The sequence below is a fragment of the Neomonachus schauinslandi genome, chromosome 14, assembly GCF_002201575.2.
Source record: "Neomonachus schauinslandi chromosome 14, ASM220157v2, whole genome shotgun sequence".
Lineage (NCBI taxonomy): Eukaryota > Metazoa > Chordata > Mammalia > Carnivora > Phocidae > Neomonachus > Neomonachus schauinslandi.
This window is the reverse complement of record NC_058416.1, coordinates 38,245,687-38,265,348: the sequence shown is the minus strand read 5'-3', so window position 1 is coordinate 38,265,348 and position 19,662 is coordinate 38,245,687. Positions and strand designations below refer to the sequence as shown.

Below are 19,662 nucleotides of genomic sequence, written 5' to 3'. Positions count from 1 at the left end.
GTTTTCTAACAACAGTGTAATTCAACTAGAAATCAATACCATAAGCTAACTAGAAAATCCCCCAAAACATGGCAGTAAAAAACCACACTTCTAAATAACATGAGTCAAAGAAGATATCACAAGAAAATTTTAAAAATATTTTGCAAATGAAAACACAATTTACCAACATCTGTAAGATGCAGTTTAAGCAGTACTTGGAATTTTACAGCATTGAACATATATATTAGAAAAGACAGAAGATCTAAAAGTAATAATATATATTGTTTCCACCTTAGAAACTAGAAAAAGAGATGAATATTAAACACAAAGTAACCAGAAGAAAAGAAATAATGAAAATTAGAGCAGAAAGCAATAAAATTAAAAACAGGAATACAACATAGAAAATCAACAAAACCAAAAGATGGTTCTTTGAAAAAATCAGTAAAATCAACAAGCCTCTAGCCAAGCTTAGAGAAAGAAAAAAAGAGAGCACACTAATTACTAATACCAGAAATGAAGGACAGGATGTTGCTACAGATCTCATGGACATAAAAGGATAATAAAGAGGGGTGTATGGGTGGCTTAGTTAAGCGTCCAACTCTTGATCTCAGCTCAGATCTTGATCTCAGGGTCATGAATTTAAGCCCCCCAAAAAGGATAATAAAGGGATGCTATGAACAATTCTATGCCCACAGATTCAAAAACATGGATGAGATGGACCAATTCCTTGAAAAACAGTGGGAAAACTCACATAAGAAGAAATGATGCCCAGATATGTTCACTGGTAAATTCTACTAAACATTAAGGAAGAAATTATATCAATTCTCTATACTGTGGACACCTGGGTGGCTCAGTCGGTTAAGCATCTGCCTTCAGCTGAGGTCATGGTCCCAGGGTCGTGGGAACAAGTCCGGCATCGGACTCCCTGCTCAGCGGGGAGCCTGCTTCTCCTTCTGCCTGCTAAGCGCCCTCTCTCTCTGACAAATAAATAAATAAAAAATTTTTTAAAAATTCTCTACTCATTTCCAGAGAATAGAAACAGAGAGACAATATTCCCTAATTCATTCTATGAGGTCCACATAATGCAAATATCAAAACCAAAACCAGTAAAACTATAGACCAGTATCTTTTATGAACATGGAGAAAAAAAAATTCTCAACAAAATATTAGTAAATTTACTCCAAAAAGTATAAGGAGCACCTGGGTGTTTCAGTCAGTTAAGCGTCCAACCCTTGGTTTCAGCTCAGGTCATGGCCTCAGGGTCCTGGGATCAAGCCCCGTATCAGGCTCCAAGCTCAGCAGGGAGTTGGCTTGAGGATTCTCTCTCTCTCTCTCTCTCCCTTCCCACCTCCGTTTATGCTCCTCTCTCTCTCTCACTCTCTCTCTCAAATAAATAAATAATCTTTTTTTTAAGTATAAAGAAATGACACACCAAAACAAAGCAAGAGTTCCCGCAGGTTGCAAGTGGGTTTGACATTCAAATATCAATTAATGTAATCTATCACATCAACAGAATAAAAAAAAATTAATGATCATATTAATCAAGAAAAAGCATTTGACAAAATCAACACCGAATATTCAAGATAAAAATTCTCTGTAAACTATAGGAATAGAGGGAAACATTCTCAACTTGATAAGACAATCAATAAAAACCTACAGCTGACATCTTACTTGATGATGAGAAACTTGAAAGTTTTCCACTAAGATCAGGTACAAGGCAAGAATGTTGCCTTTCACCACTCCTTTTCAATATTCTACTGGAAGGACTTGCTAATGCAATAAGGCAAAAGAAAGCAAACAAAAGCATACACATTGGGAAGGAAGATATAAAACTGTTATTGTTCGCCAATTACATGATCATCTATGTAAAAATCTGAAAGAATGGACACTAAAACCCCTGAACTAACAGATGATTATAGCAAGTTTTGAGGTTACACCCTAGTGATCTCCATCCAGCCATCTGTGCACCAGAGGCCACTTCAAGGAAAGCATATTGTAGTGTGTGGGCAAAAATGAACAGGCTGAGTTGGGGAGGCTTGGAGCTGCCCTAATGCCCCAAGGCATACTAAAATCAGAAGATTTCTGCTTTTATCAGTAAATCGGAGTGCAGTTACAGTTACAGTGATTTCCCCACTCTACTCAAGAAACAAGAAAAAACTTAATTTCTTGCTCCTTCTTGGAGAAGGACAGGCAATACAATGCTCACTTAAGTATCAAGACTTAGGTTTCCAGATCAAAAAATAAGGCCCAAATGTTGTTAATGAAATATAAAATTCTCATGTAGACCATAAGGTGGACTTGGAAGAATAAGATCATGGAGCATGCTATGATTCACTTTATGTTTCTGAGGAAAATAAAACCTTAGCCAGAGAAGTAAAATGGACACTATCAATATGATTCTTCCCACCTTCCCTATCCTACACAGGATATCACTAGACCTGTCTCCTCTCCTCCTCTGGAATTCTCTCTTCTTCTGAAGCGCCCAAGAAACTAGATAGAGGTGAAGAGTTTCAGAGGATGCCAGAAGTATGAAATGCTTAAGCATAAGAATGTACTTGATTCTTGATCATTTCTTTAGGAAAAGATAACTCATCCCAGGAAATGGCCCATGCAGGGAAGCCCTGTTCACTGATGATAAGTCAAAATAGGAGCTACTGGGAACTGGTAGGAGGAAGCCCTCTTTCATGGTCATTGCGATTGTGGGCATCACATTCATCATGGACTACTGAAATACAAGAAGCATCCACCCAACGATAACTACAGATTTGGGGCCGTGAGGAACCACCAGTATAGATGATGTGGCTTTTGACCCAGCTGAAGAGTGAAAAGACTGATTATTCAGATTTATATACCTATTTCCAACGAAGGTAGCTACACATGCATCTTATGGGAAAAGAAAAGAAGACACTAATGGTACATACATTTTATTTATTGGAATTCTGTTAAAGGCTAAAGAATGAAAAGTACTTCGAAAACCCCTATATATACCATCTTCCCTTTCTGTGGACAGTGGCACCAAGTATAATTTGAAAACTCCATCAGAATTATTTGAAATAGATGTACAAAATCAATGGCAAAAGTCATCCTGAATCAAAGCCTAAAATACAGACTGATTAGTGTAAAGGGATTTGCTGCAATTCAACACTGCATCTCAGTGAGATGAATGATAGCATCTGTTAATAATTATGAGCCAGCTGGGTAGGAGAAATAATAGAAATCCGTAACACACAATATCTTTAAGCAACACAACGAAGACAGTTTGCTAGATGCTGAATCAATAGATAAATAACTTTTAATACAGGATCTATTAATAGGACTTTAAATTGTTATTATATAGCATCAGACAAAAAGAATGTGTTTTCATGAATAGTGCCTAGGCCAGCAAAGAGCTGCTAAGGATATTCACTTAACCTTATTATAATGTTTACTTTCTGTGCAGACACAGATGGTAGATGATATTCTTATGCTCAGCATATTTCAGTGGTTAAAGTCAAATGTTTATAAAACCCAAAGCAAATTCCTTAGGAAACCATTAAGGCGGTATAACAATTCATTATTAATAATTAATGAATTAATATTAGTAAAAGTAATTTGAACAATTTCTGATCTACAGAAGCACTATACAAGTGTTTGACAAAATAAAAATAACTATGTTAGGGTTACTTCTATATTGACGTCCCCCTATAGCTGTGGCATAATTATGATGTATGATATGTCACGTACAATGTCTAAAAAGTTAGGTATAATCTTTTTAGTTTTTTTTCCTCCCAGTTATAATAACATAGCAGAATGTAACTGAGTTAATTATTTTGTTTAACAAATATTTATTGAGCACTTATTATATACCAAGCATTGTTCTGAGGACTAGAGATGTAGTAACAAGATAAAACACAAGATCCTACTCTTCTAAGGAAGGAATCTTCTACTAGGGGAGGAATATAATCAGGAGACAATTAACCAGGGGTAATTTCAGACACTGATAAGAATCATGAAAAAAATCAAATAAGGTATTATAATAGTAATGGGACGTTGAAGCTATCAGTTTACTAACATCAAAACAACTTTATAAAATAATTCCTTTTGGAAAATAGAAGCCAACTCATTTTTCATACTTGACTTCTAATCATTCTCGGTCATTGCACAAAATATAAATATTTCATCCATTCTCTTGAACATCCTACCATGTTATACACCTTTCACATAGTTTACGCTCCCCCATCTCTGAAACCGCCCATTTCATGGCAAGCACACCCTGTCACTTTAACCTTTGCAGAAGAGAACATGCTTCCTTCCTTTCTTTGCCATATGTTAAATATAGCCCTTGCTGAGACCATTGCCTTATTGTCTGAGTAGGGAAGAAACTGATCCTCCCCAGGCTAGTCAATTCTTAGTGACAGCACAGAGCTTAGCCTGAATCATGCCTTTGATCAGAAAACTAGATAACCCAGAGCCAAATCCCTTCTACGTGGCTCATATACTCCAGGAGGCGGTATTACTCTGCCTCAGTCTCTCAGAGCCAGGTACCAGGCAACTAAAGACTACTAGGATAGCTTAGAGTCTGCTGAAATTATTCATCTTAACCAACCTAAATTGTCTACTCTGCCCTGCCTTGCTTTTCTTACAGAAACTCCAATTAAGGCCATGGAGTAGGCCCCTTGCTGTTGCCCCTTCTTCCTCCTGACCAACACTGGTGCTTTCTCGTGTGGCCCTGCCTGGTGAGCCATGTCTCCAGTTCCTAGGACTTGTGAGTATAACACACTTTGCTCTTTTGAGCCTCTTCTGTGTCTTCTCTGGTGGCTGCATATGACTGACCATCACCTAGGGAGACTAGATCCACATTGCCCCTTCCTAACATTTAGTTTTCCACTATTATGTGAAAACAACCTTCTTTGAAGTCTGTCTTGTCCAGTTTTATAGCCCCTGATCTCTCCTTATTTATTATTTTACCTGCAGTTCAGTTCCCTGTATTTCAAGACTTATTTATCACCTGGCCCACAGTCTCCCTTTCTACCCCAAATGACACCATTTTCCTGAATTACTTCAATGTCCTTAAAGATGATGTATTCATCATCCCAGCCTCATAACACTGTGTACTCCTCAATTCAAATGACATTCATTTCATTTTAAATGACAGGTCATTTCAGGCACATACAAATAAGATCATATCCTAGACCTCGTTATCGCAAGAAATGATTCTTCTTTCGAAATACAAAACCTCAATTTTCAATTCTCTGCTTATAAATTATTATCTTCACAACTTTGTCACTATCTCCCACCCACTGTCTTTTAGCTGTCTTCATTAAGTTTTCCAATTCTTTTTTTTTTTTTTTTATTCATGAGAGTCAGAGAGAGAGATAGAGAGAGGCAGCGGCAGAGGGAGAAGCAGGCTCCCCGCCCAGCAGGGAGCCCAATGCGGGACTCGATCCCAGGATGCTGGGATTGTGACCTGAGCCGAAGGCAGACGCTTAACCATCTGAGCCACCCAGGCATCCCAAGTTTTCCAATTCTTTAACCAAAATTTCTCCCAATTTACCAATCCCTGCCCGTTTTCATTACCTTTCATTCAACCTAAAAAGATTATTGTAACTCTAAATACCCCTTTACCAATGCCCACAAGTAACTTATCCCTTGATCTTTAGCTGAATTCAAAAGAGAAAACACACACCTTGTATCACTAATAGAGCCTGCCTCACAATCTAGGAAAGCTACACAACTGTGAGAGATGGTGTCCTCTCAATGTTGTGGTTGCCAACCCCACCAAGGGCTCCATATCTGTTCCAATTCCTATTATCATTAGAGTCAAAACTTCCCCGCCTCTTTATGTTCTCACGCCTATTACCTACTTTCATTCCCCCCATCCTTCACAGTTAAAATCCCTCAACATCCTGCCTCCCTATCTACAAAGAGAACTTATTTCCCCTGCATCCATCTTCCTCTTATCCTTGTTCAGGGTTTCTCATTGACTTCTCAATCTTTTCACTGATCTCACTGCTCCCCCTAGTTCTGCTCAACTTCAATCCAGCTTCCATACATCTGCAAGGCTATGACTACGTGTCACAATATGAAAGAGATACCCCTGTTTTGAATCCTTCAGTTACTTGCTACCTTCAGGTTAAAGTCCAATAGCCCTACAATGATGAACCCTCCCTCCTGTCAAGCCTCTTTTTTTGCCTCTGTACTCACCTTCCCCCACCTTGGTCTAAGAAGCCTGTGGTCCAGCTGTACTGACATGGTTGTATCATCCTGTTCCTATCATGTCCTCTTAATTTTCTCTTCTTCATACACATTACTCCCTCAGCTTTGTCAACTGGTGAACTCCTATTCATCTTTCAAGATTCTCCACAAGGAAGTCTTAACTGATCCCCACCTGCCCTTTTCAAATGGGTTAGGCATCTTTTTGTGTGTATCTCACATCACAAACATTAATCCATCTTCTCTTAATAATCTCTACTTGTCTGCCTCCCGTCTACATGAAGTGCCTTTTGAGGAAAATCAGTTTCATCTTTGAGTCTCCACGACCTACTACAGTGTGAAAGAGAATGATTATTTAACAACTAATTCTGGCAATTTTCATATGAACAAAACGTTTTCACCTGTTTATTTAGATATACTGTGTGATCCTACTATTTTATATTGCTCCACTTTCTTGGAACTTTCATGTTAAAACCCCTGAGGAAAACTTCATTTATAAGTTAATGCATATTTTCATTTCAAATTTCAGTTTGCTTTAAAAGATAATGAAGAAAAAAGATAATGGTGAAAATAACAAATAATCTAGTGCACTTATCTCTATTCTTTAATAACCACTGTTTTCCAACCATTAAATGATCTTGTGTACTTGGCTTCTCTAGAATACATCTTATTATTTTTAAATTGAAATAATAACATAGTTTTTTTTTTTTTTTTACAATTGTGGGTGGCAGTCAATGTTAGCCTGTGTGTCGGGGAGGGAGCAAGGTAAATAGGGACAGGATAAGTGAATCAAAACAGCAGAATTACCATTAACTAATGATTTTAGCTCTGTGATGTTCAATACAATAGCTTCTAGCCACATGAGTCTACTTAATTTTAAATTAAATAAAATTAAAACTCCAGTTCTTTAGTCATACTAGCCATATTTCCTATGCTCAATAGCCACATGTGGCCAGTGGTTACCAGGACTGTGCAGATCATTGCTGTCATCACAAAAATTTCTACTGGACGGTGCTGATCCAGCTAAACTGAATTCTATACCATAAATGGACAGGTATCTATGGAGACATAAATTGAGACTAAATTAAATCCTAGGTTTTTGCCACTTAATATATCTGCAAGTAAAATTAATAAAATCATTTTTGTAGAATTAGTAGTATCATCTCTAATTGCAAACAGCCAAATTCTTCAAGCAGATATCGCTAAGCTTTTTATGGAAAATACTTGACATTACAGATTCAGAGGTTAATTCTCCCATCAGTGCATGCATAAATCTTCTATAAATGTTAATAGGAGAATGTTAATGAAAAACCTCTAAAATCGACACGAGAATAGTTTCTTCACTATGAAAATCTATTTTCTCTTCATTTGGAACTACTTAACTTGAAATTGTACTTAGCATTTGCATAATTTTAAGTTCTTATTTATAATTAAATAAAATATCTTTTTAATGTTTTAACCCCATGTCTATTTTTCTTTTGAAGTTCAAAATTTGAGATGATGTATGATAAATTGAGAATATTGCCCTAAAAATTCATTTCACAGTTTAATAATTCCACTTAACCTCATATTTGTTTAGTTTTCTTGTTTTCTTTTTTTCATAAATGATTAGCCCTACAAAATATTCCTGATAAAAGCAATGCTCTTTCTCTACAAAACGTGATCCACAGAGGTAATGAGGAGAAATGTTGACATTCTGTGAAGTTCAGTTTGACCTAGCTCTCCTATCCTATCTGTACTGCATCTTGGTCATATACACACTTAACCTAAAAGATATGATGAGAGCTCATAGGAATTAAAAATAATTTATTTCAAAATGAATAAAAAATCAAGATAAAGCACACATGTTCCCAGACATAGTTCAAAGCTATGATGGTGTGATGCTGAGATCCTGAGTGTAGTCCCCAGGAAAGGAGCTTGGTAGTGCACTCTTGCTACTCAGGGTGTGTGCTGCCTCTATCACAGCTTGCTATAAACAAATACTGAATGCTATTTCCACTTTTTACCTTTTTACACAAAAGAGAAAATTCTCTTTAGATTTCTTTCAGTTAGAGAAAGAGGTACTAATATAGGTCTTTCATAAAAAGGAACGGTGTAAGGTAAACTTTCAAAAAAGAGGGAATACCTGTAATAGCACAAAGGAGATGGATGGGAGCAAAGCTCTATTAGGTTAAGGAAAATGACACCAGACTTGACACCAGACTTGAGCCCAGAGGAACAAAGGAAGAGAGCCAGAAATGATAAATAAGGTAAATATAGAAAAAACTATATATACTAGGTTCTCCTTTCCTTGCTCATATTCTTTAAAAGTGATAAGATTATGTAAGGTAATAATTATAACAATGTACTGTAATATTTATGGATATAATGTAACAATAATAGTACCAAAAAAAAAAAAAAGGAAAAGAGCTATATAGAAGTATTTCTGTTTCTCACTGGAAATTAAGATACATGATAGGACCTGGAACAACCACTAAGGAAATAATTCAAAAAAGAACAGAAAAATCATTAAAGAAGTTAAAATGCTACATTAAAAATATTTATTCAAAGCAAAAGAAAAGAGTAAAGGAGAAATAGAACAAAAAAGACATGAGACATGTAGAAAACAAAAGGCAAAATGGCAGATATAGATCCAACAATATCAATAACAACATTAAATGTGAATGTATTAAATAATCCAATTAAAAGACAGAGATTGCTTAAAGGGGCCCGAGGGAAGGCAAGGAGCTGCTGATGGCCGGAAAGAAAATGGGTGAGTCTTTGGTGGTTTGTGATGTCGCTGAAGATTTAGTGGAAAAGATGATAAAGTTTTGTTTTCACAAAGAAACGAACAATGCTGCCATTATAATGAAAATTGATAAGGATAAACGCCTGGTGGTACTGGATGAAGAGCTTGAGGGCATTTCACTGGATGAACTTAAAGATGAACTGCCTGAACGACAACCTCACTTCACTGTGTATAGTTATAAATACCAACATGAGGATGGAAGAGTTTCATATCCTCTGTGCTTTATTTTCTCCAGTCCTGTTGGGTGTAAGCCTGAACAACAGATGATGTATGCTGGGAGTAAGAATAAGCTAGTCCAAACAGCTGAACTAACCAAGGTATTTGAAATAAGAAATACCGAAGACCTAACTGAAGAGTGGTTACGTGAGAAACTTGGATTTTTCCACTAATGTGAACTGTGTTTCTAAAGTATTTATGTATTAACCTGACCATACTGGAACCAGACATAAATACTTATGCCTAAAAATGCACTGTTATTTACAGTTGGTTTCCTGCAGTAAAGAAAAATTCTTCATTTGTTCAAAGTTTGAACAAAGGGGAAATCATCTTCATAGTAATGAAACTTTGTGAAGTGTTTCCTTATATTTGTAATTGTTAGGTGGACTACTTCTCTCCAGGGACTTTTGCACTCTTGTGACTGATTTCTATAACTTACAGTTCAGAATTTGTTACTATTTACAGACACCATTGGAAAGTGGGTATTAGATTGTGATAGAGAACAGTTGCCTCCTTTTGACAAATACTGGATATTAGCAGTTTATATATGAAAATAGCACATTATCACTTGTCAAATCTTTAAAATTTATTTGGGGTAAAAGACTTGAATGACCCAATTTAGAGCCATGAAAAATAATTTACTGTAGTGTAAGTTGCATTACAAGTACACTTGTCATCAATTCCGTACGTTCTTTGGTTTCCTATATCTTTTTAATGAAGTCCAGAAACTTTGTTCATCAGTCATTCATTCTTAAGGTCTGGGAGTTAGATTTTATAGTAGTTATGACTATTATGTTTTCTTCTTACAGGAAATAGCATCTTAGTCTTGGAAATTGATAGGTTGGAACTAATCAAGGGCTTCATTTCTGGTTGTGTCATAGCTAGATAGTTTTGGATCTAGGTTAATAACACTTTATTTATAAAGCACCTCTTGATGTTTTCCTGTGAACACAAGTTATTTTAAATGTGTTAATACTGTGCCTTTGATTTGTTAGCTTTAAAGTTAGTTTAAGACTTTTACACTGCCAGTATTCCAGATTTGGTGAAATTAATACATTTGTAAAGGGTCCAAGTAAAACAATTTTCTAATGTGTGTATCTGAAATTTGTAATAAAATCAACTTCAAAAATTCCAACTATCTGCTTGCGTTGGTGAATATATGGCAGTTGAGAACTATAATTTGGGGTGTATTTATGATTACCTTTGTGCCATAAGAAAAATTACTTACCTTAAAACCTTGGCCAGAGTTAATAACATTAATACATTAATAGACATTGCATCGTATATCCTAAATGTCAGAAGATATTCCAAACTGGACATCCATCATAAAGCAAGGATTCTAGTATATAGTGTACTTTAAGAACAACATATTAGTAACTGTTTACCATTAATTTGACAAAAGGTCTTGAGACTGTAAAGACTAACCAAATTTGGTGAGCGAATTCTTATATTAAGAATATCTTAGTCAAAGATACAAATGTAGTGATCCAAAGGGGTACGCACACCCCGATGTTTATAGCAGCAATGTCCACAATAGCCAAACTATGAAAAGAGCCAAGACATCCATCGACAGATGAATGGATAAAGAAGATGTGGTATATATATACAATGGAATATTATGCAACCACCAAAAGGAATGAAATCTTGCCATTTGCAACAATGTGGATGGAACTGGAGGGTTTTATGCTGAGCGAAATAAGTCAATCAGAGAAAGACACATCTCATGTGATCTCACTGATATGAGGAATTCTTAATCTCAGGAAGCAAACTGAGGGTTCCTGGAGTGGTGGAGGGTGGGAGGGATGGGGTGGCTGGGTGATGGACATTGGGGAGGGTATGTGCTATGGTGAGCTCTGTGAATTGTGTAAGACTGTTGAATCACAGACCTGTACCTCTGAAACAAATAATACATTATATGTTAAAAAAAAAAAAAAGAAGAAGAAGAAGATAGTAGGAAGGGAAAAATGAAGGGGGGGAATTCGGAGGGAGAGACGAACCATGAGAGACTATGGACTCTGAGAAACAAACTGAGGGTTCTAGAGGGGAGGGGGTGGGGGGATGGGTTAGCCTGGTGATGGGTATTAACGAGGGCATGTATTGAATGGAGCACTGGGTGTTATATGCAAACAATGAATCATGGAACACTACATCAAAAACTAATGATGTAATGTATGGTGATTAACATAACATAATAAAAAAAGAATATCTTAGTCATTTCAAAACTAGAAAGGCATTATTTTATGTTGGCGTATTTTTCATTTATATATTCTTTGCATTTTTTTGAGGTTTCTGTGCCGACACTAATAAAGAGGTAAAGATAGTGGGAATTTTCACAGTATTGAATCTTCTGTGGCCAACACTGTCTGGCTTCACTAATCTAAAAAACAGGAAGCAATAGAAAGTTAGTAGGAGATCAGGAAGTGATAGAGTGGGCATTTGTTTTGGTTAATGAATGGGAAGGACTCTTTTTTCCAATTTCCAGAGAGAGAGAACTTCAAATCCAGGAAGTTTACGAATTCTTTAAACAGCTATTTTGGTATTGGAGAATAATGCTTACAATTCTGTGGAAATGCAGATACAACCCAAGTGAATGGAGAGTGTTTTTAATGTTTTCAAATGAAGGAAATGAGATTTCATTTCACCATGTTGGCAGCAATAGGGGAAACTAGTGCTGCAAGAATGTATCTTTTTATGAGGTTCCTTATTTTATCTTGCATGTTTTAGTTGTTTTGTTTTGTTTTTAAATTTGAAAGTCCTCCATATTGTCAGATGATACTGACTTCCATAAACAGAATGCAGTTCCCCTGTTCTCTAACAGGGACAAAAAGTTGTGAGAAATCATGCTTTTTTGAGCTTGTTTGACTCCTTATCAATAACATGTATTTTGCAAGACAATAGATTATGATTGGGGAATCAGTAGAACATGTTTTGACTCCCTCTGTCTTATAGGGAGACTTAAAAATCCTATGCTCTAGAGTATTCTCAGACTTTTATATAAATTTCCCTCCCATGTAATCAAATTTTGCATTGTTCTTTTCAAGTAGATGTTCAATTTGCTCTCTTTTTCTACCTTCTCTCAAATAGTAACTCCAGATTGGATAATTCCAGTTTTTACATTCCATAGCTTTCTGGTGCAGCCATTCCCATTCATATTTTAATCTTTCCCTTTTGGCATCAGCTTTTTTCTTAGGAACCTCCTTCATGGTCTTCTAAGTCAGCATTAGTTTTGAAATTGTTGACCTTGCATGAGTCCTGCATAGAATCTAATGTTGTCACAATAGAGCCAACTAGTAATTCCAGCATGCTTTTAGTACGGTTTCTGTGGCAACATAAATGACATATGAAGAAAACTGTTCTCAGGTTACTATGCTGAAATTCCAAAATGTCAGAGTTTTGAATAGTCTTTGCTTTGTTCTGATATTGAAGCAACCATGTTAAGAGAAAGGTTGTTAGACCATTTTTGTTTAATTGACTTCTAAAATAAATGTTCAAATTGTCTATTTCTAAGAAGTTTACCAAACGGCTAGTGCAGTTACACATACTCCTGTTTAAGAGGGTGTTGCTAATTTTTTTTTTTAAAGATTTTATTTATTTATTTGAGACAGAGAGAATGAGATACAGAGAGCATGAGAGGGAGGAGGGTCAGAGGGAGAAGCAGACTCCCCGCCGAGCAGGGAGCCCGATGCAGGACTCGATCCAGGGACTCCAGGATCATGACCTGAGCCGAAGGCAGCCGCTTAACCAACTGAGCCACCCAGGCGCCCGCTAATTTTTTTTATTACTGTTACTAAATAACCTTTGTAGCAAAATGTTTGTACTTTTATTTCCCCTTTTATCTCCTATTTTCAGGATTCAAATGTAGCCATAAACTATATCCTGGTATGACACTTTAATTAAAAATTTCCAGTTAGAGGAATTCGTTGCCAAATTAAATTTGGCTGTCTTTATTCCCCACCTATATAGATAGTAAGGAAGGTATACTTAAAAAAATGTTTGGACTACTTTAAAACCTGAGCAATGTCATTAATCCATAACGTGGACTAGTGATGAATAGATATTCTCATAAGAGTTTAAATGCTGATATTTGGTGGAAGTAGAGAGTAACTTGTATTCTATCAATTCAAATATTCTTAGTATGGTTGCTTTCCCTGTTTGTTCAATAGACTGATAATACTGGAATCTATAGAATTTGAGCCTTTACAACTTATGTGAAGAAGTGTCTCAAACATTTCTGGGCAAATCTTATTTTGTATTTCTAGAAGAATATAAATCTTTTTAGGACACTTAACAACGGCCCAACTTGAGTATTCTTGAGAAATTTGTTTCTTGTTATGCCATTTGACATTTCACATCAGTGACTATGTTCCTGTAATATTCAGAACAACTATGTTAGGGTTATGATAGAAACTGTGTTTTCTTGCTTTTTGGAATATAGTTCATGCACATATATTACTTGAATATTGTTTGAGATCACTAACTTGCCAGGGCAGTTCCCATGATCTAGATGGTCCAATATAATCTCATTCAGGAGGCTTGAAACATTAATGGTTTTGTCTTGTGAATTTTAACAGTTCCCTGTCATCATTTAACAAACTCAACAACTGGCACAACTTCTTAAGCTGTGATTTCAGTCTCTGCTAGTTCATATTGCATGTTTATTTTGGACAGTCTTCTGTTAAGCATGGTGCTTGTACTGGTTTAAATAAAATGTTAACATGAAAAAAAAGAGATTATCAGACTGGATAAAAACAAAAAACAAAGTAATATACAACTATATGCTATTTAAAAGAGACACATTTAATTTTTAATTTTTGTTAAAAGAGAGACATTTTAAAATCAAAGACAGAAAGAGATTGCAAGAATGGAAAATAATATATCATGCAAACAACAACCACAAAAAAGCTGGAGTGAGTATACTAACAACAGACAAAATAGACTTTAAAACAAAAATGCTACCAATGTAAATGAGAGGCATTTTATAATGATAAAAGGGTCAATCTATCAGGAAGATATAACAATCATAAAATATGTGAGCCTAATAACAGCACCAACGTACATGAAGGAAGAAGTGACAACAATGAAGGGAGATAAAGACAATTCAACAATAATAGTTGGATAATAGTTGGAGATTTCAATACCTCACTTCCAGTAAAATAGGTAGAACAACTAAGCAGAAGATCAACAAGGAAATAGAAGACTTGAACAACCCTATAAACCAACTAGATCTAATAGACATCAATAGAATACACTTCACCAAACAACAGCAATATATATATTCTTCTCAAGTGCACATGGCTCATTCTCCAAAACAGACCATATGCTAGTCCATAAAACAAATATCCATAAATGCAAAAAGACTGACATAGTAAAAATGTGTTCTCTCTGACCTTAATGGAATGAAATCAGAAATCAACAAAAGAAAGAAATTTGGTAAACTCACAAATATATTGAGATTAAACAATATGCTTCTAAATAACCAACTGGTAAAAGAAGTAATCAAAGGGAAATTAGAAAATATTTTCAGGTGAATTAAAATGAAGACACAACATACCCAAACTTATGGTATGCAGCTAAAACAGCAGTGTTTAGAGAGAAATTTATAGCTGTAAACACATTTTAAAAAAGAATAAAGATCTCTAATCAATAACCTAATCTTCCACCTTAAGACACTGGGAAAAAAAGACAAAACCTAATGCAAGGGAAAGGAAGTAAATAACAATAATTAGAGTGGAGACTGATGAAATAGAGAATAGTCAAACAATAGACAAAATGAATGAAACCGAAAGGTTCTTTGAAAAAGAACATAATTGACAACTCATTACCTAGATTGATAAAAAAGGAGAGAAGACTCAAATGATCAACATAAATGCAGCAGGGGTCACCACTACTGACCTTACATAAATAAAAGATTAAAATGAATACTCTAAATAATCATATGCCTACAAATTACTTAGGTGAAATGGACAAATTCCTAGAAATATACAAACTACTTAAATTGACTCAAGGATAAGCAATCTGAATAGACCTATAAAAGATAAAGATATTGAATTAGCAATCAAAACTACCATAAAGGAAAGCCCATGCTCATATGGCTTCACTGCCCAACTCTTTCTATGAGGCCAGTATCACCCTGGTCTGAATGCCAGGCAAAGATATCACAAGAAATGAAAATTACAGCTGATACCTTATGAATATGAATACAAACATCCTCAATAAAATACTTGCAAACCAAATCCAGGAACATGTAAGTAAAATTATATACCACGATCTACTGGAATTGATCTCAGAAATACAAAGTTGGCTTAACATCTGAAAAGTAATTAATCATATCAATAAAATAAGAAACAAAAACCAGATAAGCAACACAATAGACACCCATAAAAACATTTGACAAAAGCCACACTCTTTCATGAGAAAAATTCAACAAAGTAGGGAAGGGAACTTCACCAACCTCAGAAGAGACATCTACAAAAACCCACAGTTAACATCTAAATTAATGGTAAAAGACTGGATGCCTTCATCAGTGATAAGGACCAAAACAAGGGCCTACACTCTTGTCAAGTCTATTCAAAAGTGTACAGGTGGTTCTAGCTACAGCAATTTTATAAGAAAAAGAAATTATGGCACCTAGAATTAGAAAGGAAGAGGTAAAACTATCGCTATTTGCAACTGAAATGCTTTCGTATGTAGAAATTTCTAAGGAATCCCGTGAAACTCTTGAGGGAAATGGAGAGATAGAACTAAAGAGTGAATTCAGCAAGGTTGCAGGATACAAGATCCATATACAAAAATTAATAGAGTAGCAATGAACAAACCAAATATGAATTTTAAAAAAATCCTTTTACAAAAGCATCTAAAAGAATACAACACTTAGGAATACACTTAACAAAAAAGTACAAACTTATATTCTGAAATCTACAAACTATTTTTGAAAGAAATTGAAGATGGAAATACAAAAAAAAAAAAAAACACCTGTTCATAAATTAGAAGACTTAAAATTGTTAAGATGGCAATACTCCCCATATTGATCTCCAGATTCAAGGAAATCATTACCAGAATCCAAGCTTTTTTTTTTGAAATTAATATGCTGATTCTAAAATTTATATAAAACTGCATGGAACTCAGAACACCCAAATCAATTCTGAAAAAGAAGAACAAAATAGGGCGACTCATTCTTCCCAGTTTCAGAACTTGCCACAAAGCTATGGTAATCAAGACAGTGCAGTATGGCATAGGATAGATAGATATAGAATTCAGAATCCAGAAATAAACCCATGTGGTTATTGTGAATGCACTTTCAACAAAGGTGCCCAAACCATTCAATGAGAAAAGAACAGTCTTTTCAACAAATGGTGCTAAGACATCTGGAGAAAAGAGCTAAAAGTATAAAACTCAGAATAAAACATAGTGATAAATCTTTCATGCCCTTGTATTTGGCAATGGAGTCAGAGATATGACATGAAAAACATGAGCAACGTGAGAAAAATAGATAAATTATATTTCATCAAAATTATCTGTGATTCAAAGGATGCTATCAAGAAAATGAAAAGACTACCCACAGAGTGGAAGAAAATATTTGCCAATCATATATATGAGACTTGTATTTAGAACATACAAAAAATGTACACAACTTTTTAATAAGAAGACAAATAGCCCAATGTTTTAAAAAGGACAAAGTTTCTGAACAGACATTTCTCCAAAACAGATATACAAATAACCAAAGAAAAGATGCTTGGCACCAACAATTATCAGGGAAATGCACATCAAAAACATAAGAGATAACATTTCCCACCTACTAAATGGCTAGAATCAAAAAGTCAGATAATATGTGTTTGTGAGGATGTGGAGAAATCAGAACCCTCCTATACTGCTGTTGGAAATGTAAAATGATACACACAGCTTAGAAAACGGTCTGGCAATACTTCAAGGGTTAATCATGGAGTTACCGTATGAACCAGCAATTCTACTTCCAAGTGTATAGCCAAGAGAAGTGAAAGCATATGTCCACACAAAAACTTGCACACATATGCTTATTAGCAGCATTATTCATAATAGAAAAAAAGAAAAAAGAAGAAAACTCAAATGTCCATCAATTGATGAATTGTTAGGCAAAATGTAGTTCTGTATATCCATGCAATGGAATATTATTTGGTCATAAGAAGGAATGAAGTACTAATACATGCTAAAACAAGGACGTACCTTAAAAGTATTATACTAAATGAAAGAAGCCAATCACAAAGAACACATATTACATGATTCCATTTATATGAAAAGTCCAGAATAGGAAATCAACTGAGCTGTAAAAGTAGTTTAGTGGCTGCTAAGGGGGCTGAGAGGAATGGAGAGATAGAGTCATAGTTAAAGGGGATGGGGTTTCTCTTTTTTTCCTGTTATTTAACATAATTGACATATAACATTGTATATGCTTAAGATGTACAATGTTATGATTTGTTACCCTTATATACTGCAACATGATTGCCACAGTAGAGTTAGTTAACACCTCTATCATTTTTTTGTGTGTGTGGTGAGAACATTTAAGATCTACTCTTCAGCAACTTTCAAGTATGTAATAAGTATTGTTAACTATAATCACCATGCTATATCTTAGATCCCTAGACCTTATTCAACTTATAACTGAAAGTTTGTTCTTTGTAAGCAACATCTCTCCATTTCCCTCAACCCCAGCCCCTATTATCATTCTACTCTCTGTTTCTATGAGTTTGGCTTTTTTAGATTCCACACGTAAGTGATATCATATATTTGCTACAAGTGGCAGGATTTCCTTCTTTCTCATGGCTAAATTATATATATGTAATTATATACACACATACTACCTTCTTTATCCATTCATATGTTGACAGACACTTAGGTTCTTTTCTTATCTTTGCTATTGTGAATAATGCTGAATGAACATGAGAGTGCAGATATCTCTTCAAGATCCTGATTTTATTTTCTTTCAATATGTACCTAGAAGTGGAATTGCAGGATCACATGATAGTTCTATTTTTAACTTTTTGAGAAACTTCCATACTGTTTTCCATAATGGTTTTACCAATATACATTCCTACCAACAGTGCACAGGGTTTCCTTTTCTCCACATCTTTACCAACACTTGTTACCTCTTGTCCTTTTGATAATATCTATTCTAATTGATGGGTGTTAATATCTCATTGTAGTTTTGATTTGCATTTTCCTAATGATTAGTGATGTTGAACATCTTTTCATGTACCCGTTGGCCATTTGTATATTTTGTTTGGAAAAATGTCTACTCAGTTTTTCTGCGCATTTATTAGTCATATTTTTTGTTTTGTTTTTTACTATTGAGTTGTATGAGTTTCTTATATATTTTGGATATTAACCCCCTTCAGATATATGATTGGCAAATAGTTTCTCTTATTTTATATGTTGCCTTTCATTTTATTGACTGTTTCTCTGTGGTCAAGTAATCTTCGACAAAGCAGGAAAAAATATGCAATGGAAAAAAGGCAGTCTCTTCAATAGATGGTATTGGGAAAATTGGACAACTATATACAGAAGAATGAAACTCGACCATCCTTCAACACCATACACAAAGATAAACTCAAAATTGATGAAAGATCTCAATGTGAGACAGGAATCCATCAAAATCCTAGAAGAGAACATAGGCAGTAAACTCTTCAACATCGGCCACAGAAACTTCTTTCAAGATACATCTCCAAAGCCTAGTGAAACAAAAGCAAAAATGAACTTTTGGGACTTTATCAAGATAAAAAGCTTCTGCACAGCAAAGGAAACAGTCAACAAAACAAAGAGGCAACCCACAGAATGGGAGAAGATATTTGCAAATGACACTACAAAGGGCTGATATCCAAGATCTATAAAGAACTTCTCAAATTCAACACCCAAAAAACAAATAATCAAGTCAAAAAATGGGCAGAAGACATGAACAGACACTTTTCAAAAGAAGACATACAAATGGTTAACAGACACATGAAAAAATGTTCATCATCATTAGCCATCAGGGAAATTCAAATCAAAACCACATTGAGATACCACCTTAAACCAGTTAGAATGGCAAAAATTGACAAGGCAAGGAGCAGCAAATGTTGGAGAGATTGTGGAGAAAGAGGAACCCTCTTACACTGTTGTTGGGAATGCAAGTTGGTACAGCCACTTTGGAAAACAGTGTGGAGGTGCCTCAGAAAATTAAAAATAAAGCTACCCTATGACCCAGCAATTGCACTACTAATTATTTACCCCAAAGACATGGATGTAGTGAAAAGAAGGGCCATATGCACCCCAATGTTCATAGCAGCAATGTCTGCAATAGCCAAACTGTGGAAAAAGCCAAGATGCCCTTCAACAGACCAATGGGTAAAGACGATGTGGTCCATATATACAATGGAATATTACTCAGCCATCAGAAAGGATGAATACCCAACTTTTACATCAACATGGATGGGACTGGAGGAGATTATGCTGAGTGAAATAAGTCAAACAAAGAAAGT

General features: G+C 35.2%; 2 protein-coding genes across 9 annotated transcripts in view; one reads left to right on the top strand and one right to left on the bottom strand.

Moving 5' to 3' along the window:
• The window catches only part of NOL4 (nucleolar protein 4), a 414,205-nt gene that overhangs the window by 169,408 nt on the left and 225,135 nt on the right, over positions 1–19,662 (bottom strand). The window lies entirely within an intron of this gene.
• Positions 8,920–9,357, top strand: LOC110577063 (glia maturation factor beta-like). The gene has a single exon (XM_044920888.1). The coding sequence runs from the start codon at positions 8,920–8,922 to the stop codon at positions 9,346–9,348; it is 429 nt and encodes a 142-aa protein (XP_044776823.1). The 3' UTR covers positions 9,349–9,357.

What these genes read in the sequence shown, in the direction of transcription:
- LOC110577063 (XM_044920888.1), top strand. Translation starts at nt 8,920, where the DNA reads ATGGGTGAGTCTTTGGTGGTTTGTGATGTCGCTGAAGATTTAGTGGAA.